The following is a 25,291-nucleotide window of genomic DNA, read 5'->3' as shown; positions in this document are numbered from 1 at the left end:
AAATAAAAACATTCTTGATATATTTGAAACGAGGTCTACTTGTGGCCGCAACCGGACTAGATTGAGAACGACTCATGGACTAGATAGTGAATGACTCTTGGACTAGATTGAGAACGACTCTTGGACTAGATTGAGAACGACTCTTGGACTAGATTGAGAACGACTCTTGGACTAGATTGAGAACGACTATTGGACTAGATTGAGAACGACTCATGGCGGAATGCATTGCTTGACTGCCTTGAGGGTGAAAAGCACAATGTGGTTCGTGAAATGCAGCCCATAAACGATTCATTCTCCAGTTCGGGTTTGTTGAGCAGAGGCTGTGTATATTTTGGTTTTACTAAGGTAGGTCCATCAGAGCTAACACGGCTGTCATAGAATGTTGTCGTGTCATGTAAATGAAGAGCTAACAAGGCTGTCATATAATGTTGTCGTGTCATGTAAATGAAGAGCTAACACGGCTGTCATATAATGTTGTCGTGTCATGTAAATGAAGAGCTAACACGGCTGTCATATAATGTTGTCGTGTCATGTAAATGAAGAGCTAACATGGCTGTCATAGAATGTTGTAGTGTCATGTAAATGAAGAGCTAACATGGCTGTCATATAATGTTGTCGTGTCATGTAAATGAAGAGCTAACATGGCTGTCATAGAATGTTGTAGTGTCATGTAAATGAAGAGCTAACATGGCTGTCATAGAATGTTGTAGTGTCATGTAAATGAAGAGTTAACACGGCTGTCATAGAATGTTGTAGTGTCATGTAAATGAAGAGTTAACACGGCTGTCATAGAATGTTGTAGTGTCCTGTAAATGAAGAGCTAACACGGCTGTCATAGAATGTTGTAGTGTCATGTAAATGAAGAGTTAACATGGCTGTCATAGAATGTTGTAGTGTCATGTAAATGAAGAGTTAACATGGCTGTCATAGAATGTTGTAGTGTCATGTAAATGAAGAGTTAACATGGCTGTCATAGAATGTTGTCATGTCATGTAAATGAAGAGTTAACATGGCTGTCATAGAATGTTGTAGTGTCATGTAAATGAAGAGTTAACATGGCTGTCATAGAATGTTGTAGTGTCATGTAAATGAAGAGTTAACATGGCTGTCATAGAATGTTGTAGTGTCATGTAAATGAAGAGTTAACACGGCTGTCATAGAATGTTGTCATGTCATGTAAATGAAGAGTTAACATGGCTGTCATAGAATGTTGTAGTGTCATGTAAATGAAGAGTTAACATGGCTGTCATAGAATGTTGTAGTGTCATGTAAATGAAGAGTTAACATGGCTGTCATAGAATGTTGTAGTGTCATGTAAATGAAGAGTTAACATGGCTGTCATAGAATGTTGTAGTGTCATGTAAATGAAGAGTTAACATGGCTGTCATAGAATGTTGTAGTGTCATGTAAATGAAGAGTTAACATGGCTGTCATAGAATGTTGTAGTGTCATGTAAATGAAGAGTTAACATGGCTGTCATAGAATGTTGTCGTGTCATGTAAATGAAGAGTTAACATGGCTGTCATAGAATGTTGTAGTGTCATGTAAATGAAGAGTTAACATGGCTGTCATAGAATGTTGTAGTGTCATGTAAATGAAGAGTTAACATGGCTGTCATAGAATGTTGTATTGTCATGTAAATGAAGAGTTAACATGGCTGTCATAGAATGTTTTAGAGTCATGTAAATGAAGAGGTAACATGGCTGTCATAGAATGTTGTAGTGTCATGTAAATGAAGAGCTAACATGGCTGTCATAGAATGTTGTAGTGTCATGTAAATGAAGAGTTAACATGGCTGTCATAGAATGTTGTAGTGTCATGTAAATGAAGAGTTAACACGGCTGTCATAGAATGTTGTAGTGTCATGTAAATGAAGAGTTAACATGGCTGTCATAGAATGTTGTAGTGTCATGTAAATGAAGAGTTAACACGGCTGTCATAGAATGTTGTAGTGTCATGTAAATGAAGAGTTAACACGGCTGTCATAGAATGTTGTAGTGTCATGTAAATGAAGAGTTAACATGGCTGTCATAGAATGTTGTAGAGTCATGTAAATGCATCATAATGCAGAAACCTCATTGGCTAAACTATTTAAATACATGGAGGAAAATGTGTCAACGGTCAGAGGGAGGAATGTGTACCTGGAGGTGGGTGGTGACACTGACCACTATAGACCACCAAACCACAGGCTTACCTTTGTCTCTGTCGCCCCCTGTCATGGTGGAGGGGGACATGCTGTGAGGACGGCGGGGCACGGCGGGGAGGTTGGCCCCTTCTCTGCTGGAGGGGGTGTAGGAGAAGTGCCTTGCAGGGGCGAAGGGCACCTTCTGTCAAACAGAAACACAAACACACAGGGTAACTCAGATGAGTCGGTGAGTATGTGTCTATTAAGCCCAGTTCAGATACAACAGCCGAGATGAGACGGTTTTATGCCATTTTAGAACGAAATTAGCTTGATCTGTTGTAGTTTTAGAACGTCTCATGTTGTCTGCGGTAGTTTCCAAGATTCAACACCTCAAATCTTAGCTAAAGATGAAATGGATCCGTTTAGCCAATCAGAAAACAGTGTGCTGACATTCTGTGTTTAGCCAAGCAGCTAGCTAGCTAACCAAGCAGACCACTAGCTAGTTAACCAAGCAGACCACTAGCTAGTTAACCAAGCAGACCACTAGCTAGTTAACCAAGCAGACCAATAGCTAGCTTGCTGATATTTATCTGACAAGTCACAAAGTGTGTATTTCATAATACTTGTTTGCTACAACAAGTGGGGACTTTGTATCAAAGTTGTATCACATCATTGTAAAGAGGCACCGTTAGTGTGGAAATGGTGTCAACCGTGTGCGTGTGTGTGTGTGTGTGTGTGTGTGTGTGTGTGTGTGTGTGTGTGTGTGTGTGTGTGTGTGTGTGTGTGTGTGTGTGTGCTTCCGTGCGTGCTTGCGTGCGTCCGTGCGTCCGTGCGTCCATTACCTTGGACTGTCTGAGTGCCACTGGGCTATCCCTATGGTTGTTGTTGAGGGCAGACAGAGGCTCCAGAATGTTGAAGGGAACAAACCCAATCTGGTCAAAGTTATTGCGGCACTTCCACCAACGATTTGACGACTCAATCACCTAAAAGAGAGAGGATTCGAATTAGGATTTTTATTCATAATATGGAATTGTGATTCACTTGTTGTTATAAATAATGTGTTCGCTCTATGTGTTCATGGCCATGTGAGATATACTGAATCAAGACAATAAAGCTCACAGAATGGAATTAATTTGTGAGAACTGTTTAAGTAAGGAGGATAATTCAATACATGTGAACTTCTGTAAATTATAGTTGAGTGACACAAGGAGACCTTATAGGCTCTGGTCAAAGGAAGCGCACTATATAGGGAGTAGGGTCTTGTTTGAGACTCAGACAGTATTTAACATGCAGTTCACACATTATTATAGTGTTGTCATGTAGTACAAACATTCTAGAATAAAAACCTCCAGAGTTTCTCCCTGCAGCACGGAGAGTTCACTGCTGTTCCTGGCAACAAAGCCGTAGCTGCAGCTGAACATTCTCTCGCCCTCAGGTGGGAGTTCACTGCCATCTCTGGAGGAGAAACAGACAGTCCTAGGGTCAATCTCAGTTGTCAGACAGTCCTAGGGTCAATCTCAGTTCTAACAGACAGTCCTAGGGTCAATCTCAGTTGTAACAGACAGTCCTAGGGTCAATCTCAGTTGTCAGACAGTCCTAGGGTCAATCTCAGTTCTAACAGACAGTCCTAGGGTCAATCTCAGTTGTATCAGACAGTCCTAGGGTCAATCTCAGTTGTATCAGACAGTCCTAGGGTCAATCTCAGTTGTAACAGACAGTCCTAGGGTCAATCTCAGTTGTAACAGACAGTCCTAGGGTCGATCTCAATTGTATTTCCTTGATTCCTCAAGTCCAATCTCCTTGCCAACTTCTCAGCCATATTGGATTAGAAGGTTGACAGTCCCTCCCCTTTAAACCTAATTGAGAATTGAGGAAAGATGAATTTGCCACCCTTCTGCCAAAGCATGCACTTGCCCACTCCCTATCATGGATTTAAGCATTGGCTTGGTCTAAGCATTGCCTGGAGTGAGTTTCCAACGTTGGTAAATCCATAATGGGGAATGTGCACATGAAGAGACGGGTGTAGATGAATGAAACTCCCATCTAACTGTGTGATCAGTTTGTGTTACCTGTCATCTAACTGTGTGATCAGTTTGTGTTACCTGTCATCTAACTGTGTGATCAGTTTGTGTTACCTGTCATTTAACTGTGTGATCCGTTTGTGTTACCTGTCATCTGTGTGATCCGTTTGTGTTACCTGTCATCTAACTGTGTGATCAGTTTGTGTTACCTGTCATCTAACTGTGTGATCAGTTTGTGTTACCTGTCATCTATCTGTGTGATCAGTTTGTGTTACCTGTCATCTATCTGTGTGATCAGTTTGTGTTACCTGTCATCTAACTGTGTGATCAGTTTGTGTTACCTGTCATCTAACTGTGTGATCAGTTTGTGTTACCTGTCATCTAACTGTGTGATCAGTTTGTGTTACCTGTCATCTATCTGTGTGATCAGTTTGTGTTACCTGTCATCTATCTGTGTGATCAGTTTGTGTTACCTGTCATCTAACTGTGTGATCCGTTTGTGTTACCTGTCATCTAACTGTGTGATCCGTTTGTGTTACCTGTCATCTAACTGTGGGATCCGTTTGTGTTACCTGTCATCTGTGTGATCAGTTTGTGTTACCTGTCATCTCTCTGTGTGATCAGTTTGTTTTACCTGTCATCTAACTGTGTGATCCGTTTGTGTTACCTGTCATCTAACTGTGGGATCCGTTTGTGTTACCTGTCATCTGTGTGATCAGTTTGTGTTACCTGTCATCTCTCTGTGTGATCAGTTTGTTTTACCTGTCATCTAACTGTGTGATCAGTTTGTGTTACCTGTCATCTAACTGTGTGATCCGTTTGTGTTACCTGTCATCTAACTGTGTGATCCGTTTGTGTTACCTGTCATCTAACTGTGTGATCAGTTTGTGTTACCTGTCATCTCTCTGTGTGATCAGTTTGTTTTACCTGTCATCTAACTGTGTGATCAGTTTGTGTTACCTGCCATCTAACTGTGTGATCAGTTTGTGTTACCTGTCATCTAACTGTGGGATCAGTTTGTGTTACCTGTCATCTAACTGTGTGATCAGTTTGTGTTACCTGTCATCTAACTGTGTGATCAGTTTGTGTTTCCTGTCATCTAACTGTGTGATCAGTTTGTGTTACCTGTCATCTAACTGTGTGATCAGTTTGTGTTACCTGTCATCTAACTGTGTGATCAGTTTGTGTTACCTGTCATCTAACTGTGTGATCAGTTTGTGTTACCTGTCATCTAACTGTGTGATCAGTTTGTGTTACCTGTCATCTATCTGTGTGATCAGTTTGTGTTACCTGTCATCTCTCACACACAGATGTTGTTTCTTTGTAATATTGATGGTGTTTTGAAAAACAGTAGGACTGTTCATTACAGCGTGGAATAAAGAGTTAATAACATGGGAGTAAAGGAAACTAGTTTTAATGACTTACTGTTTTACTATATTAATGATGTATTATTAATAATGTTATATATTATATATGAAATATATAAATAGTAGGAAAGTAATAACTGTTTTTTTAAAACACCCCCTCTGTTTTATGGACACAGGAAGTTATTGGATCCAAGCACTCTATCATAAAACTTAGTGAAAGGTGAAAGGTGCCATAATCAGTGGTGAAACTGTGTTTCTCGTGAACTGTGTGAATCAGTAAACAAAAAGCTTTACAGCAGTTATTGGGGAAGTCAGAAACGTACGATTCATCAGTGTGCTGGACTGAGCTGGGTCCTTCCTCAGCCTGGTCAGGAGGGTCCTAAATTAGGGAAGGAATAAGAAGGAATGATGACATAATTACATCTAATCAATTACAATCTAAATACGATACCTCTACACTGTACAGTTCCACTAGACAATGCTACAGTAAGTATACCTCTACACTGTACAGTTCCACTAGACAATGCTACAGAAAGTATACCTCTACACTGTACAGTTCCACTAGACAATGCTACAGTAAGTACACCTCTACACTGTACAGTTCCACTAGACAATGCTACAGTAAGTACACCTCTACACTGTACAGTTCCACTAGACAATGCTACAGTAAGTATACCTCTACACTGTACAGTTCCACTAGACAATGCTACAGAAAGTATACCTCTACACTGTACAGTTCCACTAGACAATGCTACAGTAAGTACACCTCTACACTGTACAGTTCCACTAGACAATGCTACAGTAAGTATACCTCTACACTGTACAGTTCCACTAGACAATGCTACAGTAAGTACACCTCTACACTGTACAGTTCCAATAGACAATGCTACAGTAAGTATACCTCTACACTGTACAGTTCCACTAGCCAATGCTACAGTAAGTATACCTCTCCACTGTACAGTTCCACTAGACAATGCTACAGTAAGTATACCTCTACACTGTACAGTTCCACTAGACAATACTACAGTAAGTAGACCTCTACACTGTACAGTTCCACTAGACAATGCTACAGTAAGTACACCTCTACACTGTACAGTTCCACTAGACAATACTACAGTAAGTATACCTCTCCACTGTACAGTTCCACTAGCCAATTCTACAGTAAGTACACCTCTACACTGTACAGTTCCACTAGACAATGCTACAGTAAGTATACCTCTACACTGTATTGAAGAGCGTCCTGTTTGTGCTGTGACTTGATTGGGTCCTCCCAAAGTTGACCTTCTGGGTCAAAGGCCTCAGGCTGCCATCCATCCAGAAAGACAGGTGAGTATGGAGGAACAGACTCAACAAGCTGGGAGCTGGGAGAGAAAGAGGCCAAAGGTCAGGACGTGTCTTGGGCCTTGTCTATGGATGACAATGTGCATATGAACTACACACAATCATACAGATGCCGTATCTTAATTTGATAATCCTGTTGTTGCAGGAATTTTCGTGCTCAACAGGAAATGCAAACATGTACTGTATTCAAGGGTTAAAAAGGCTTCTAAAGTTTGTATTTTCCATTTTAAATGTCTTACTTGCACCCTGCAAAAAATGTCTAACTATAATCCACACAACAACAAACATTTCCTGTTGCTGCAGGAATATTTTCCTGCTTTGTGAATCAGGCTCAAATTAAGATACGGCATCTGTACATCAATAAGCACAGACATCATAGCAGTACACACACACACACACACACACACACACACACACACACACACACACACACCAGTTTCACCTATAGTTCAGTTGGTAGAGCATGGTGCTTGTAACACCAGTATAGTGGGTTTGATTCCCGGGACCACCTATATGTATGATGCATAAATGACAGTAAGTCGGTTTAGATAAATGCATCTGCTAAATAGCATATATGATTATATTACCAATGTAAGGTCCAGTTAGGCCCTAGGGAGATCCAAAGCTCCTTCTCTTCATCGGTCAGGTGTTTCTGCAGTAGAGACACAGCACCACTGGTCAAGGCTGGACTGACCACAGTCGCCCCCATCTCTGGCCCGTCAGTAGTCTTCACCATCTGAAACCAGAGAGCGAGAGAGAGACATGGATCGATATCAGACTTAACACTGATGTCCACCTGTGACACAGAGACAGATAGACAGACAGACAGATAATCATACAGTATCACCACAGATAGAACAATGAACCAGATATTTCAACAGGTGAATGTGAAGCATCCGATTGGCGTTTCCACTCACTACCAAATATGGTCATGAGAGGAAGCTCATTGATTTTGGCCGACATTCTGCTAATTTTCTCATTGCTGAAACATTTGATCTCTATAAAGTTTTCTGTTCCCAAAACTATAATTTGTTACGAACAGAGTGGACTAAGTTTTGTAGACATTACCGTTTGCCAAAGTTTCTAAAATGTGCGTTGTTTAGAAGGAGTGCAAGGGTGGATGGAGTTATTGCACATGCACACTTCACAGATAGCATTGCTGGTTAGGTATCCTGTGGCTGTGCTGATAAGGAGTGAACATCTAGCCTGGTCCCAGGTATGTTGGTACAGCATTGTCAGCAACCAATGGAGTTGGCCACTACAGAACACACAGATCTGGGATCAGGCCAGTAAATACCTACCAAGACCAGTGGACAGATCTGGGACCAGGCTAGTAAATACCTGCCAGGCCTTGTGGACAGGTCTGTGATCAGGCTAGTAAATACATACCAGGCCCAGTGGACAGGTCTGGGACCTGTGCACAGGTCTGGGATCAGTCTAGTAAATACCTACCAGGCCCAGTGGACAGGTCTGGGATCAGTCTAGTAAATACCTACCAGGCCCAGTGGACAGGTCTGGGATCAGTCTAGTAAATACATACCAGGCCCAGTGGACAGATCTGGGATCAGGCTAGTAAATACATACCAGGCCCAGTGGACAGATCTGGGATCAGGCTAGTAAATACATACCAGGCCCAGTGGACAGATCTGGGATCAGGCTAGTAAATACATACCAGGCCCAGTGGACAGATCTGGGATCAGGCTAGTAAATACATACCAGGCCCAGTGGACAGGTCTGGGACCTGTGGACAGGTCTGGGATCAGTCTAGTAAATACCTACCAGGCCTAGTGGACAGGTCTGGGATCAGTCTAGTAAATACCTACCAGGCCCAGTGGACAGGTCTGGGATCAGGCTAGTAAATACATACCAGGCCCAGTGGACAGATCTGGGACCAGTCTAGTAAATACCTACCAGGCCCAGTGGACAGGTCTGGGATCAGTCTAGTAAATACCTACCAGGCCCAGTGGACAGGTCTGGGACCAGTCTAGTAAATACATACCAGGCCCAGTGAACAGATCTGGGACCAGTCTAGTAAATACATACCAGGCCCAGGGGAATAAAGACGTGATGCACCAGCTCCCCAGAAGACGGCTCTGTGATGGACGACTTCAGGCGGTCCTGAAAGCAAAATAATGGAATCATAATAATCATAATATTTATCCTAAGCAACTTAACAGTCTCGCTGCATATATTTGATGTACGGCTGGTCCTGGGAATGGAAGCCTGCCGATGCTAATGCTCTACTAACTGAGCTACAGATAGTAAAACAGAGGACTGAGATTCTTTTTCTAAAGGGAAAACAGAGATCTGTATTTTTATTACATGATAGGACAGATGTAGGAACATATTGGGAGATAGACAGAGGGCAGACAGATGTAGGAACATATTGGGAGATAGGCAGAAGGTAGACAGATGTAGGAACATATTGGGAGATAGACAGAGGGCAGACAGATGTAGGAACATATTGGGAGATAGACAGAGGGCAGACAGATGTAGGAACATATTGGGAGATAGACAGAGGGTAGACAGATGTAGGAACATATTGGGAGATAGACAGAGGGCAGACAGATGTAGGAACATATTGGGAGATAGACAGAGGGCAGACAGATGTAGGAACATATTGGGAGATAGACAGAGGGCAGACAGATGTAGGAACATATTGGGAGATAGGCAGAAGGTAGACAGATGTAGGAACATATTGGGAGATAGACAGAGGGCAGACAGAGGAAGGAACATATTGGGAGATAGACAGAGGGCAGACAGATGTAGGAACATATTGGGAGATAGACAGAGGGCAGAAAATATGTAAGGATGCTGGAACCCCGTCTCCAAGGGGACATGTGTTGTCCAGAGTCGAGAAGGTTAGCACTACACCAGACCCCGGAGTATACTGAGGTGAGAAAATTAGAAAGAAATTAGCCTTTCATACGAAAGATTGATTTTGTGTGACAGAGAGGGACAATGGACAGAAACAAATGCCTCTGTTAGTCCACTACATGGGCTCACCAGCAGACAGAAGGAGTACTTGACTTTCTGAAAAATGTCAACAAACTCCTCCTCAGGTGGAGGGCAGGCTTTCAGGGTCAGCAAATCATCTGCACACAAAACACAAAACAATCAACTACTATGATGGGGATTCATCAATGAAATAACATGTAACAATAGTACCCAGAACGCATGTACAACTTTATTCATTTCACTAGACCCTTCCTCCTGCTAGACCCTTCCTCCTGCTAGACCCTTCCTCCTGCTAGACCCTTCCTCCTGCTAGACCCTTCCTCCTGCTAGACCCTTCCTCCTCCTAGACCCTTCCTCCTACAAGACCCTTCCTCCTGTTCATCGCTTCTTGAGGTGCCTCTGCACAGTTCCACTAGACAATGCTACATTAAGAATACCTCTACACTATACAGTTCCACTAGACAATGCTACAGTAAGTATACCTCTACACTGTGTTGAAGAGCATCCTGTTTGTGCTGTGACTTGATTGGGTCCTGAGATTGCTACATGAGTTTTCTTACTTTTAAATTAATGATATGTGCCCATTGATTATTGAAGAATATAACTTATAAATGAGCCATACCCCATCAGAACCCGAAATATATTTTTTACCTCCAATGTTTGTAAACAATGCAATTGTAAACAAACACTGTATAGCCAAAAAACATGGCTAAAACTATTATTTTGGTCTCATTTTTGGTATCATCTATTTTTGAGAGGTGAGAGTGGTTACATTCCTCCAGCCCCATCCGACAGCTGTTTACCACCTTTAATAACTCTCTCTCTCTTTCTCTCTCTCTCTCTCTCTCTCTCTCTCTCTCTCTCTCTCTCTCTCTCTCTCTCTCTCTCTCTCTCTCTCTCCTCTCTCTCCCACTCCTGCCCTCTCTCTCCTCTCTCTCTCTCTCTCTCTCTCTCTCTCTCTCTCTCTCTCCCTCTCTCTCTCTCTCTCTCTCTCTCTCTCTCTCTCTCTCTCTCTCTCTCTCTCTCTCTCCCTCTCTCTCTCTCTCTCTCACCATCCTGCTTCTCTTTCTTCTTGCTTTTTCTGCTCTTCCTCTTCGTCTGGTTGAGGATGCTCTGAGCCTCAGCAGCCTGCTGCAGGCGTCCCATGAAGCGCTCCACGTCATCAAAACAGTGGTTTAGGATCTCCTGAAGGAAGAACACATCCCAGCTTAACCAGACACATCAATGCATTGGTCTGGTGAGAGCAGCCATGCACACACACACAAAGAATCACAGACACACACACACACACCTGCACATGCACACACACACAAAGACACACACACACACACGCACAAACACAAAGACACACGCACACACACGCACGCACACAAGCGCGCGCACATACACACACGCACATGCACACGCACACAAAGACACACACACAAAGACACACAAGCACATGCACACACGCACACAGACACACACACACACATGCACACAAACACACACACACAAAGACACACAAGCACGCAAACACACACGCACACATGCACACACACACAAAGACACACAAACACACACACAAAGACACTCACACACATGCACACACACATTTGCATACATACTGTATGAACACACAAATACAGATACATACCACCTCTCTCTCTGCATGTCCTCGAGATGTGTATTTTGGCTCACTACTGGCCCCATTCACTGACGAGAGATATAACATAGATGTCAGTTTAAACAACACACACACACATGCACGCACACATACACATGCACGCACACATACACATACAGTGCACACACATACACACACACACACACACACACATGCACGCACACATACACATACAGTGCACACACATACACACACACACACACACACACACATGCACGCACACATACACATACAGTGCACACACATACACACACACCTTTGAACACCTTTGTGTAGCCATGGGAAGGAAGTTGACCATCATGGGGCATGACTCTAACACCTGATGGCTTCCTAGAACGTACTGGGGGTGGTGTCCCAGACATCTGAGAGAGAGAGAGAGAGAGAGGAGAGGAGAGGAGAGGAGAGGAGAGGAGAGGAGAGGAGAGGAGAGGAGAGGAGAGGAGAGGAGAGTGTGTGTGTGTGTTTAAAAATATATATTTCACCTTTATTTAACCAGGTAGGCCAGTTGAGAACAAGTTCTCATTTACAATTGCGACCTGGCCAAGATAAAGCAAAGCAGTTCGACACATACAACGACACAGAGTTACACATGGAGTAAAACAAACATACAGTAGAAAAATAAGTCTATATGATGATGTGAGCAAATGAGGTGAGATAAGGGAGGTAAAGGGAAAAAAAGTAAAGAAAAAAAGTAAATACAATATAGCAAGTGGAATGTGCAAAGTAGAGATAGAAATAATGGGGTGCAAATGAGCAAAATAAATAAATACAGTAGGGGGAGAGGTAGTTGTTTGGGCTAAATTATAGATGGGCTATGTACAGGTGCAGTAATATGTGAGCTGCTCTGACAGTTGGTGATTAAAGCTAGTGAGGGAGATAAGTGTTTCCAGTTTCAGAGATTTTGTAGTTCGTTCCAGTCATTGGCAGCAGATAACTGGAAGAAGAGGCAGCCAAAGGAAGAATTGGTTTTGGGGGTGACCAGAGAGATATACCGAACCTGCTGGAGCGCGTGCTACAGGTGGGTGCTGCTATGGTGACCAGCGAGCTGAGATAAGGGGGGACTTTACCTAGCAGGGTCTTGTAGATGACCTGGAGCCAGGGGGTTTGGCGACGAGTATGAAGCGAAGGCCAGCCAACGAGAGCTTACAGGTCGCACTGGTGGGTAGTATATGGGGCTTTGGTGACAAAACGGATGGCACTGTGATAGATTGCATCCAATTTATTGAGTAGGGTCCTGGAGGCTATTTTGTAAATGACATCGCCGAAGTCGGGGATCGGTAGGATGGTCAGTTTTATGTTTGACAGCATGAGTGAAGGATGCTTTCTTGCGAAATAGGAAGCCAATTCTAGATTTAACTTTGGATTGGAGATGTTTGATGTGAGTCTGGAAGGAGAGTTTACAGTCTAACCAGACACCTAGGTATTTGTAGTTGTCCACGTATTCTAAGTCAGAGCCGTCCAGAGTAGTGATGTTGGACGGGCGGGCAGGTGCAGGCAGCGATCGGTTGAAGAGCATGCATTTAGTTTTACTTGTATTTAAGAGCAATTGGAGGCCACGGAAGGAGAGTTGTATGGCATTGAAGCTCGTCTGGAGGGTTGTTAACACAGTGTCCAGAGAAGGGCCAGAAGTATACAGAATGGGGTCGTCTGCGTAGAGGTGGATCAGAGACTCACCAGCAGCAAGAGCGACATCATTGATGTATACAGAGAAGAGAGTCGGTCCAAGAATTGAACCCTGTGGCACCCCCATGGAGACTGCCAGAGGCCCGGACAACAGGCCCTCCGATTTTACACACTGAACTCTATCAGAGAAGTAGTTGGTGAACCAGGCGAGGCAATCATTTGAGAAACCAAGGCTATCGAGTCTGCCGATGAGGATGTGGTGATTGACAGAGTCGAAAGCCTTGGGCAGGTCAATATACGTGTAATGGTGATGCCATAAATAAGTATTTTTGTTATATTCCTTAAGACGTCAGCACGCTTTAGTTCGTCTGGCGGCTAGTCCGAGTGTGCTTGCATACTTCCCCAAAATACTTTCGCTTGAAAAAACGAGAAAAAAAGCGTCAATAGTACTGTTTGTCCATTTTGAGACCCTGTAGCCAGAATTCACTTCCTCAAAATAGTAATCTGTTAATTTTGACGTTCTTGCCGAGGAGATCTTAGTCGCACAATTTTACATATCAATAAATTAGTCTAGCGACCAGCTATCTAATTTAAATTTGATCTACTCCCTATGGCAAAATATGCAGAATTGCAGGAATTTAACTAAAAACATATAATATATTGATGTTGGCAGACCTAAGAGCAACTGAGGTCCCTCATGATGAGTTCAGTTTTTTTGTGGCCCCACCCTCATCAGTTACCCATTCCTGATCTACACTGATCCACTTCCTTCAGATCTGTAATGGCTCAATAGGTAGGGACTAGCACTTAGATTAGGACAGAGATTAAATCAGGAGGTAGGGACTAGGATTTAGATTAGGACAGAGATTAAATTAAGATGTAGGGACTAGCACTTAGATTAGGACAGAGATTTAATCAAGACGTAGGGACTAGCACTTAGATTAGGACAGAGATTCAATCAAGACGTAGGGACTAGCACTTAGATTAGGACAGAGATTCAATCAAGATGTAGGGACTAGCACTTAGATTAGGACAGAGATTCAATCAAGATGTATGGACTAGGATTTAGATTAGGACAGAGATTAAATCAGGAGGTAGGGACTAGGATTTAGATTAGGACAGAGATTAAATCAGGAGGTAGGGACTAGGATTTAGATTAGGACAGAGATTAAATCCGAGGCAGGTTGTAGCGCATTTGACATTAACCTTTGGTGACTAGAACTTGCAACCCCCCAAAAATTCCTAACTTTATGCAAACGTCAGCACTTCAACCGTGCAATAACCAAATGGGGGAGGGAAGCTCTCACTAGCAAGCTTTGACATAGACTACCACCATGTGATTCAGAAGGCAGTACAACCATAGACTACCACCATGTGATTCAGAAGGCAGGACAACCATACACTACCACCATGTGATTCAGAAGGCAGGACAACCATAGACTACCACCATGTGATTCAGAAGGCAGTACAACCATAGACTACCACCATGTGATTCAGAAGGCAGGACAACCATAGACTATCACCATGTGATTCAGAAGGCAGGACAACCATAGACTATCACCATGTGATTCAGAAGACAGTACAACCATAGACTATCACCATGTGATTCAGAAGGCAGGACAACCATACACTACCACCATGTGATTCAGAAGGCAGTACAACCATAGACTATCACCATGTGATTCAGAAGGCACTACAACCATAGACTATCCCCATGTGATTCAGAAGGCAGTACAACAACGATAGACTATCACCATGTGATTCATTAGGTACTGTACAACCACGGGGGGATTTCATTTTAACTGCCCAGTCAGATCTCACCAACAGGGGGCAGCATTTTAACTGCCCAGTCAGATCTCACCAACAGGGTGCAGCAGTGTAACTGCCCAGTCAGATCTCACCAACAGGGGGCAGCAGTGTAACTGCCCAGTCAGATCTCACCAACAGGGGGCAGCAGTGTAACTGCCCAGTCAGATCTCACCAACAGGGGACAGCAGTGTAACTGACCCGTCATATCTCACCAACAGGGGGCAGCAGTATAACTGCCCAGTCAGATCTCACCAACAGGGGGCAGCAGTATAACTGCCCAGTCAGATCTCACCAACAGGGGACAGCAGTGTAACTGCCCAGTCAGATCTCACCAACAGGGGGCAGCAGTATAACTGCCCAGTCAGATCTCACCAACAGGGGGCAGCAGTGTAACTTCCCAGTCAGATCTCACCAACAGGGGGCAGCAGTGTAACTGCCCAGTCAGATTTCACCAACAGGGGACAGCAGTATAACTGCCCAGTCAGATCTCACCAACAGGGGACAGCAGTATAACTGCCCAGTCAGATTTCACCAACAGGGGACAGCAGTATAACTGCCCAGTCAGATTTCACCAACAGGGGACAGCAGTGTAACTGCCCAGTCAGATCTCACCAACAGGGGGCAGCAGTGTAACTGCCCAGTCAGATTTCACCAACAGGGGACAGCAGTATAACTGCCCAGTCAGATCTCACCAACAGGGGGCAGCAGTGTAACTGCCCAGTCAGATTTCACCAACAGGGGGCAGCAGTGTAACTGCCCAGTCAGATCTCACCAACAGGGGGCATCAGTGTAACTGCCCAGTCAGATCTCACCAACAGGGGGCAGCAATGTAACTGTCCAGTCAGATCTCACCAACAGGGGACAGCAGTGTAACTGACCCGTCATATCTCACCAACAGGGGGCAGCAGTATAACTGCCCAGTCAGATCTCACCAACAGGGGGCAGCAGTGTAACTGCCCCGTCAGAATACAAAAGGTAGAAAAGTTAAGAAGAGAAATACAGTCGGTTGTCTTATGACAACACAATGCTTAACAGAGACATACATAATGCATTGGACATTACAAATATATTGCAGAAAGTCAGGTCAAAAGTGCATCAGCACGAAAGTAAAACAAAAACTGCCTTGTGGATGAAGTACCTTGGTCAAGGGCACAACGGCAGTAGATGGCACATGAGATTATAGCAGTTCTCATCTCACTTATCTCCTGTAAACTCTTCCACATACACCCTTGACAACATAAATAACTGACTTTTGAAATACCGTGAGGTATTTTACTAGGCAAGTCAGTTAAGAACAAATTCTTATTTTACAATTACGGCCTACCCCGGCCAAACCCTCCCCTAACCCGGACAACGCTGGACTAACTGTGCGCCGCCCTATGGGACTCCCAATCACAGCCGGTTGTGATACACCCCGGGATCGAACCAGGGTCTGTAGTGACGCCTCTAGCACTGAGATGCAGTGCCTTAGACCTCTGCGCCACTATTATCAGTTGATAGAAACATGCTGTTTGAAATGAAATATGTGTCACTCCAGTCCTGAATAGCTACTGGGAACGTGTGTTCGTTCCATCCCAGCAGTAATACACTTCATTTAACTCATTGTGGTCCATATTGAAGACCATGTTTCATTAACTGAAAACGGTGGAAGATGGAGATCCCTCTACTACCTGTACTGTAAAACAATAAATACAACAACAAAAAACAGGAAGAGGCCTGAGGTGTGCGTCACATTGTCACATTCCCTCAGCTCACAGTGAGAATGCTGTTTAGCATTCCAATGTGTGTGCGTGTGTGTGTGTGTCTGTGTGTGGGTCACTGACAGATTCAGTGCAATGACTCCAGTTTCAACTGTTCTGCCTTATTATTATTCGACCATGCTGGTCATTTATGAACATTTGAACATCTTGGCCATGTTCTGTTATAATCTCCACCCGGCACAGCCAGAAGAGGACTGGCCACCCCACATAGCCTGGTTCCTCTCTAGGTTTCTTCCTAGGTTTTGGCCTTTCTAGGGAGTTTTTCCGAGCCAACGTGCTTCAACACCTGCATTGCTTGCTGTTTGGGGTTTTAGGCTGGGTTTCTGTACAGCACTTTGAGATATCAGCTGATGTACGAAGGGCTATATAAATACATTTGATTTGATTAGAAATTTGATTTGAATGACATCATAGACCAAATCCATAATCCAAGTTATTTTCCTGATATTGACTTCTTCTATTGAAATCCATAAGGCTGATTTAAAAAATGTATTTGAAAGAAAACCGTGTGTCAAAATATGTTTCTATAATTCTGATCAGACAGTCTGCCTCTAAAGGGTACTGTCAAGATACCCTGCCCCTTTTAACAATGTATTGACTTTAACTCACATGTCAAACTCATTCCACAGAGGGCAGAGTATTTTTTGCTCCTCCCTTGTAATTGGTTGATGAATTAAGGTTACTAATTAGTAAGGAACTCCCCTCACCTGGTTGTCTAGGTTTTAATTGAAAGGAAAAAAAACAAAAACCAGCAGACACTAGGCCCTCCATGGAATGAGTTTGACACCCCTGGTTTAACTGGTCCTTACTCTGCTCATCTCTCTCTCTGTCTCTCTTTCTCTCTCTCTCCCCTTGTCTATATTCACAACAACTACACACGACTGACAGTCCTGTCTAACCTCACACCAAACTGTTCATGATGGTCTTCACACCTTTCTCACACACACACACACACACACACACACACACACACACACAGGGTATAATCCATATAGAAATTGTCAGTACCTTTTGGTGTGTGTCTGCGTGTATTCCTCCAGCCCAGTCCAACAGCCTTGTCTGTCTACTGTCACATCCTGCTCTGTTTACACCAGTCTGTCTGTCCCTCCTTCTGGAGATATGCAAGAACGAGAAAAACAAGTCTAGCCTTCCTCTCTCCACAAATCTCACTTGGTTTCTCTCTCTCTCTCTCTTTCTCTCTCTCTCTCTCTCTCTCTCTCTCTCTCTCTCTCTCTCTCTCTCTCTCTCTCTCACACACACACACAGACACAGACACACTCACACACACTTTCTCTGTGACACAGTTCTCTTAGTTGTTGCCTGTGCTAAGGGCTGATCTGATCTGAATCTGAAATATAAATAAGCCCTGCCATGCAATCTCCAATGACAAACACGTCTGTTTAAATATGTTTTCCTGTTCTTAGTAGCGTTGTTATCAATGAATGTCTAAGTGTCACCAAACACCTACATTTTCAAAACATGAAATTGCCTTGCAGTACAATTCTTCAAATGGTAGAAGTTGTGTGTACGTATGGACATGGCCCGAGGTGTCTGTGGAGATACTTTCCTGTCTAGTTCAAAAATTGAATAAATATCCACCTTTGCAGGAAAAGGAAAACTGGAGCACGAAGGTTTGGAGTCTTTTCTTGTGCGTATGCACCTTTGATACATGATAATAAGATGAGATGTATTTCATTGTTCGTTATCTTACAGAGAACATAAACATCTTTATGTTCACAACTCAGACACACACATCCTGAAGGTCTGGAAGCTATGGGTCGATGGAGGTCCCAGGGCTGTGATCACACACATCCTGAAGGTCTGGAAGCTATGGGTCGATGGAGGTCCCAGGGCTGTGATCATTTGAGCCTGCTGCCAGCGGTGCAGGTCACCTTCATATCCTGGGACCTGCAGGTTGACTCTCCAATACCTCACCAGGTTTATCTGATTGATCCTCTACACCACCCTTTGAAGCTGGTCCTTTTTAAAACATTTCCAATCCCTCCTCTGTAAGATCACTGAGGTCAGATATGCCTCCTGTGTGTTCGTAGGTCTGACAGGACCTGGAGAAATCTCAAGTCAACCTCTGACTCCACATTACAAAACATGACCCACATAATGCTGCGTATAAACAACACTGTCTGTGTTTCATAGGTCTTGTGTCTGTGTGCTGACATGGTTTAGTGGCTTTGTGGCTTTCCTCCATTCATAACTGACTTGTACCTTCCAGTGAGATACTATATGATCCATGTGGTGTGGCTGTGTGGCTGTGTTTGGTTCACAGTCTGCTTTTCTTCTCATCTCTCTCCACCCCCCACCCTCTCTTGCACTCTCTCTCTCTCTCTCTCTCTCTCCCTCTCTCTGCCTCTCCCTCCCAAACTCTCTCTCTCTCTCTCTCTCTCTCTCTCTCTCTCTCTCCCTCTCCCTCTCTCTCTTTCTCTCTCTCTCCCTCTCTCTACCTCCAAAACTCTCCCTCTCCCTCTCCCTCCCACTCTCTCTCTCCCTCTCTCTCTCCCTCTCCCTCCCAAACTCTCTCTCTCTATATCTCTCTCTCCCTCCCTCTCTATCATTCTGTCATGGTGTCTGTGTTCTGGTGGAGCTGGTTTGTCCAGGGTCATAAAGTCACATAGCTTCAGTCTCTCTCCATTGACCTGTCTGCCACAATGCCTCACACTCTCTCTCTAACCGGTTATGGATGACACACACACGTCACACCCACATCCCCACCCACACACACCCACATCCACACCCACACACACACACACAGAGACGTCACACGATGCATAGTACCAGAAGAATGGTGTTACTTCAGTGGTGTAGGCATTCGTGTTACGTCTCCATGAATTAGTCACAACAAGTACAGTAATTATATACAGTAGTGATAATATATGATACAGCAGCCAAGGTCCTCAGGTTGTACTGCATAGAGCCATGACTACATGGAACTGATCCAGCAGCCAAGGTCCTCAGGTTGTACTGCATAGAGCCATGACTACATGGAACTGATACAGCAGCCAAGGTCCTCAGGTTGTACTGCATAGAGTCATGACTACATGGAACTGATACAGCAGCCAATGTCCTCAGGTTGTACTGCATAGAGCCATGACTACATGGAACTGATACAGCAGTCAAGGTCCTCAGGTTGTACTGCATAGAGTCATGACTACATGGAACTGATACAGCAGCCAAGGTCCTCAGGTTGTACTGCATAAAGCCATGACTACATAGAACTGATACAAGCAGCCAAGGTCCTCAGGTTGTACTGCATAGAGCCATGACTACATAGAACTGATATAGCAGCCAAGGTCCTCAGGTTGTACTGCATAAAGCCATGACTACATAGAACTGATACAAGCAGCCAAGGTCCTCAGGTTGTACTGCATAGAGCCATGACTACATGGAACTGATACAGCAGTCAAGGTCCTCAGGTTGTACTGCATAGAGCCATGACTACATAGAACTGATATAGCAGCCAAGGTCCTCAGGTTGTACTGCATAAAGCCATGACTACATAGAACTGATACAAGCAGCCAAGGTCCTCAGGTTGTACTGCATAGAGCCATGACTACATGGAACTGATACAGCAGTCAAGGTCCTCAGGTTGTACTGCATAGAGCCATGACTACATGGAACTGATACAGCAGCCAAGGTCCTCAGGTTATACTGCATAGAGCCATGACTACATGGAACTGATACAGCAGTCAAGGTCCTCAGGTTGTACTGCATAGAGCCATGACTACATAGAACTGATACAGCAGTCAAGGTCCTCAGGTTGTACTGCATAGAGCCATGACTACATGGAACTGATACAGCAGTCAAGGTCCTCAGGTTGTACTGCATAGAGCCATGACTACATGGAACTGACACAGCAGCCAAGGTCCTCAGGTTGTACTGCATAGAGCCATGACTACATGGAACTGATACAGCAGTCAAGGTCCTCAGGTTGTACTGCATAGAGCCATGACTACATGGAACTGATACAGCAGCCAATGTCCTCAGGTTATACTGCATAGAGCCATGACTACATGGAACTGATACAGCAGTAGAATCAGATTTAAAACACAGATACAAATACACCTTATGGAACAGCGGGGACTGTGAAGAGACACACACAAAGGTACAGACACACACTTACACAGACACATGACAAGACACACTCTACACACACGTACTGTACACATTCATTTTGTATTGTAGATATGTGATAGTAGAGAAATGGCCTAAGGGAACACGCTTAATGTGTTGTGAAAATTGTTATGAAATGTAATGCCATGTAATATTTTAAATTGGATAAAACTGCCTTAATGTTGCTGGACCCGAGTAGCTGCTGCTTTGACAGGAACTAATATGGAGATGGTTTTGGTAAGGGAGCCTAGTGGTAACTAGACCATATGGTTTTGGTAAGGGAGCCTAGTGGTAACTAGACCATATGGTTTTGGTAAGGGAGCCTAGTGGTAACTAGACCATATGGTTTTGGTAAGGGAGCCTAGTGGTAACCAGACCATATGGTTTTGGTAAGGGAGCCTAGTGGTAACTAGACCATATGGTTTTGGTAAGGGAGCCTAGTGGTAACTAGACCATATGGTTTTGGTAAGGGAGCCTAGTGGTAACTAGACCATATGGTTTTGATATTGGAGTCTAGTGGTAAATAGACCATATGGTTTTGGTAAGGGAGTCTAGTGGTACATAAGGATGACAACAGTGGAACTGGAGCTTAGCCAGTCATGGTGCTACCAACTCACAGCCTTACCTTGGCATGAACTAATTAACTTATTATCTGGGTAGAGAGGAGGATGGATGGTGATGTTATTATGTGGGTTGAGAGGAGGATGGATGGTGATGTTATTATGTGGGTAGAGAGGAGGATCGATGGGGATGTTATTATGTGGGTAGAGAGGAGGATGGATGGTGATGTTATTATGTGGGTAGAGAGGAGGATTGATGGTGATGTTATTATGTGGGTAGAGAGGAGGATGGATGGTGATGTTATTATGTGGGTAGAGAGGAGGATGGATGGTGATGTTATTATGTGGGTAGAGAGGAGGATGGATGGTGATGTAATTGTGTGGGTAGAGAGGAGGATGGATGGTGATGTTATTGTGTGGGTAGAGAGGAGGATGGATGGTGATGTTATTGTGTGCTGTAAGATTTAATTAAATCTATTTATGTATTCTATGTAGAAGTAACAGTCATTTTTAATTGTCCAAGACAAATTCTCCCATGGGACAATAAAATACACTGAGTGTACAAAACATTATGAACACCTGCTCTTTCCATGACATAAACTGACCAGGTGAATTCAGGCGAAAGCTGTGATCCCTTATTGACGTCACTTGTTAAATCCACTTCAATCAGTGTAGATGAAGAGGAGGAGACACGTTAAAGAAGGATGTTTAAGCCTTGAAACTATTGAGATGTGTATTGTGTACGTGTTCCATTCAGAGAGTGGACAAAATATTTAAGTGCCTTTGAACAGGGTACGGTAGTAGCTGCCAGGCGCATCGGTTTGTGTCAAGAACTGCAATGCTGCCGGGTTTTTCGCACAGGGGAGGGGAGGGGGGGTATATCATATCCTATCTCATCCTCCCCCTTTGGGCAGGTGTAAAGCTCTCTGTAGCTTAACTAGTAAAAAAAGGTTTAAAAAAATCAAAAAACACTCCGGACACCCATTTGTGTGTGTGCGTGTGTGTGTGCGCGCATGTGCGTGTGTGTGTTTTCAGGATGAGCTCATGAAATACCATGTGTTAACCTAGAGCTCCCCACTGTGGATAAAGTTATTACATATGAACTGACCAGTCGAATTCCACTATTGGAATGTCATTCAACATTCAATAGTGCTACTTGTGAAGAGTTAATTTAACACTGAGAGTAAGTCAAAAACTAAGTATATAAAGTAGGCAGGGTCTTAAATACCTAAAGACACAGTAACAATTTCAGATTAACGCTGTCACGTCGACGCTGCCTAATGAATAAGATATGTTCTAATGAATAAAAAATAGAGTGATTATCGTTTAAAGCTGAATTGATTGTTTATAGTCATGCACTAGGCTTACAACGGTTGTCTCTCCTACAGTTCCTAAAAAAGGACACTTGACATGAAAATTACTTTACAACCAAATGCAATTTGTTGCGAATTTGTGGCATGTAATTCAAACACTTCGGGTCAACATGCAGCTAACTAAAGAAACCAATCTCAAGCGAACCACTGATATCGGCCCTGTGTGTATTTTGTAATATTATAGGGGGCTGTGAAGGGAGGGACTGTGAAGGGAGACCAGAGCCAATCAAAAGACGAAGGGAGTTGGTCTTCTTGATATCTTGGCAAGATCGACAGATCATGCTCCTTACAGTGCTACAACGTGGCGCCTGTGAAGTTTTGTATAGGATTCCGAATAGCAATGATCAAGTTGAGCGCTCCAGAGAACCCTTCGTTATTATTTGCGTCAACCCAGACGTAATTTAGAGACAAGACAAGGTTCTCGTTCTGCTGGGGTAACGGACCAAGACTGGCAGTGAGAAGTTGTCCGACGTCAGAGACTACTCCCCCAAGTGCACAGCGCGACGTAGAGGGCACACCATGGTATGTTCAATATTACCACTGAGAACGTTATTGAATCCCTTGTTAGGTTGATGCACTCATGCGCTGTTTGCATTTGAGACAAGGTTTTAAAAGCCTATTTTCTTTTACACAGAACCCCCCTCTTCCTTGCGTTCTAACCTTAATGGCATCATGCCTACATAGCGACCTTTGTCTAACCTTTTACATCTTTTAAAATGTTCAGTAAATAGCCTAATTGTTTTTCGTTTACTGCCGATTGCGTGTGGGTTATTTTCTCACTTGAAAAATGTGTACTATTACTTATGGAATAGCCCGATTGGCAGCAATTCAGTTAGTTTCTTTTCACTTCGGGGTAGTAATATTTGTGTAATATTCATGTAATTATAATTCATTTATTCTGTCCTATTTCTATGTTAATGCCCTGACCTCATTTCAAATAATAGAAGGATTGTTTAAACGTACATTTTTACATTGTTGTCAGTTTGTCTCAACCTATAAACTGTTTTCTGTGTAGCGAAAGTGTAGGACTGTAGGACCTCATCAGAGAAATAAGTAGGCTAGCAACCTTTTTATAACCCGACAAAGATCAGAGTTTACGCCAAACAATGCTGTTCCCAAGGTGACTTGAAGAGCCAGTACCCAAACTCATTTTGGAAAGTACTTTGTTAAGGCTGGAAAGAAACACTTCGTTTTTCGTTTGGGTTGGAAGTAAAAAAGAGACATTTCCATGTTCTGAAAAGAAAATGGACTGGGAAATATTCTTAGACAACAGAAAATCGTACACACATCTTGGTCTGTGTCCGTCTTTGTCTGTGTGTCTGTTCCAAGTGTCTTGCCAAATCTAAACATGTACAGGGTTTCTGTTGAGGTTGGAAATATGTTACTTACTGCAACATAATACATAGTATTTAAACCAGTGTAGGGTTTTCACAGTGCCGTTGTCTGTCGATCACTGACATTCACTCTGTGGATGGATCTTGCTGCGATGCACTTGGCATATTGAACTAGAAGGTAAACAACCACATGCTAGTAAAGTTCCGTTCTCATTATAACACATTATACAGTTACAATAGATCCACAGGATGACGATGCACTGGTGAGTTTAGTTAGCGTACCATCTCCATTACAATGTACCTGTGGTGTTAGTTTGTCCCATAGGGCTCTGGTCAAAGGTATTGTCAAACAAAACGTTATGTAATATTATTTCATTCAGATTTCTCTCACTTACAAATAAATACATTCATGTAACTGCAGCTGAGTTATTGACCGGAGGCGTGGGGTTTATTATGACCGAGTCTGAGAATCGCTGTTTACACACAGTTTGTTTTTTTTACAAATCAAGTGTTGGGTGTGTATTTATTTAACATAACACTTTGGGTGTGTGTGGCTCTCTGGGACGCCATGTTCTCTCTTTACTGATAGTGTTTCACTGACCAGTAGCCTAGTTAAATAAAGGTTAAATAATATATTTTTTTTTTTAAATAGCCCAAAATGACCATGGACTCCATGTTCTCTCTTCACAGACACAGTGTTTCACCGACCAGTAGCTCAAAACAACTCTGGACACTGAACCACTATGGGGGGCAGAGGGTTAGGGGTGAAGAGGTAGAATTAGAGGTGAGCTATATTTAGAGAGAGGCAGAGAGAGAGGCAGAGAGAGAGAGAGAGAGAAGAAAGACAGAAAACTAGAGGAGTCAAAAGGGGTGATGTGTTGAAAGAGTGAATGACAAAGCTGTTTGGAGTTGAGTACTAAAGTCTAACCTGTTTAGGACTACTCCTGCAATACCTCCTTGGGAGGCTAAATTGAAATTAGCAACATCAACATGAGAGTCTCAACAACAAAATGGACCCTCAAAAAACAGCAGCAACAACAACGATGACAACAACAACTAAAAAGACTCTAAATCAGTATACAACCTATAGTCTTGTCCTCTCTTACTAAGCACTGACTGATGATAGCTGATGTAGATGAATGTACCCAGCTGAATGTACCTAGATGAATGTACCCAGCTGAATGTACCTAGAGTAATGTACCCAGATGAATGTACCCATCTGAATCAAA

At 43.4% G+C, this 25,291-nt stretch overlaps 2 protein-coding genes across 4 annotated transcripts in view; one reads left to right on the top strand and one right to left on the bottom strand.

Annotated features, from left to right (window-relative positions):
* The window catches only part of LOC118937785 (epidermal growth factor receptor kinase substrate 8-like protein 1), a 31,978-nt gene that overhangs the window by 5,343 nt on the left and 1,344 nt on the right, over window positions 1–25,291 (bottom strand). The window contains exons 1-12 of one of the 2 annotated variants that reach the window (XM_036939251.1): window positions 17,679–17,835; window positions 11,735–11,840; window positions 11,449–11,507; window positions 10,865–10,997; window positions 9,861–9,949; window positions 8,898–8,972; window positions 7,442–7,590; window positions 6,730–6,874; window positions 5,837–5,892; window positions 3,472–3,580; window positions 2,968–3,108; window positions 2,195–2,327 (exon numbers count right to left, since the gene is read on the bottom strand). In XM_036939251.1, coding sequence (XP_036795146.1) covers window positions 2,195–2,327; window positions 2,968–3,108; window positions 3,472–3,580; window positions 5,837–5,892; window positions 6,730–6,874; window positions 7,442–7,590; window positions 8,898–8,972; window positions 9,861–9,949; window positions 10,865–10,997; window positions 11,449–11,507; window positions 11,735–11,840 — 1,195 coding nt within the window. In that variant the 5' untranslated portion in view covers window positions 17,679–17,835. Of the gene's footprint in view, window positions 1–2,194; window positions 2,328–2,967; window positions 3,109–3,471; window positions 3,581–5,836; window positions 5,893–6,729; window positions 6,875–7,441; window positions 7,591–8,897; window positions 8,973–9,860; window positions 9,950–10,864; window positions 10,998–11,448; window positions 11,508–11,734; window positions 11,841–17,678; window positions 17,836–25,291 lie in introns of those variants that run through there. The other variant, XM_036939252.1, reaches the window with a different exon arrangement.
* LOC118937783 (sodium-dependent neutral amino acid transporter B(0)AT2-like) overlaps window positions 23,023–25,291 on the top strand; it is a 36,560-nt gene continuing 34,291 nt past the window's right edge. For both annotated transcript variants that reach the window (XM_036939247.1, XM_036939246.1), the window contains exon 1: window positions 23,023–23,250. In XM_036939247.1, coding sequence (XP_036795142.1) covers window positions 23,248–23,250 — 3 coding nt within the window. In that variant the 5' untranslated portion in view covers window positions 23,023–23,247. The remainder of the gene's footprint in view (window positions 23,251–25,291) is intronic.

Source organism: Oncorhynchus mykiss, chromosome 12 (genome assembly GCF_013265735.2).
Source record: "Oncorhynchus mykiss isolate Arlee chromosome 12, USDA_OmykA_1.1, whole genome shotgun sequence".
Classification (NCBI taxonomy): Eukaryota; Metazoa; Chordata; class Actinopteri; order Salmoniformes; family Salmonidae; genus Oncorhynchus; species Oncorhynchus mykiss.
Note: the sequence above shows the minus strand (reverse complement) of the source record. Positions and strands in the feature narration are given on the sequence as shown.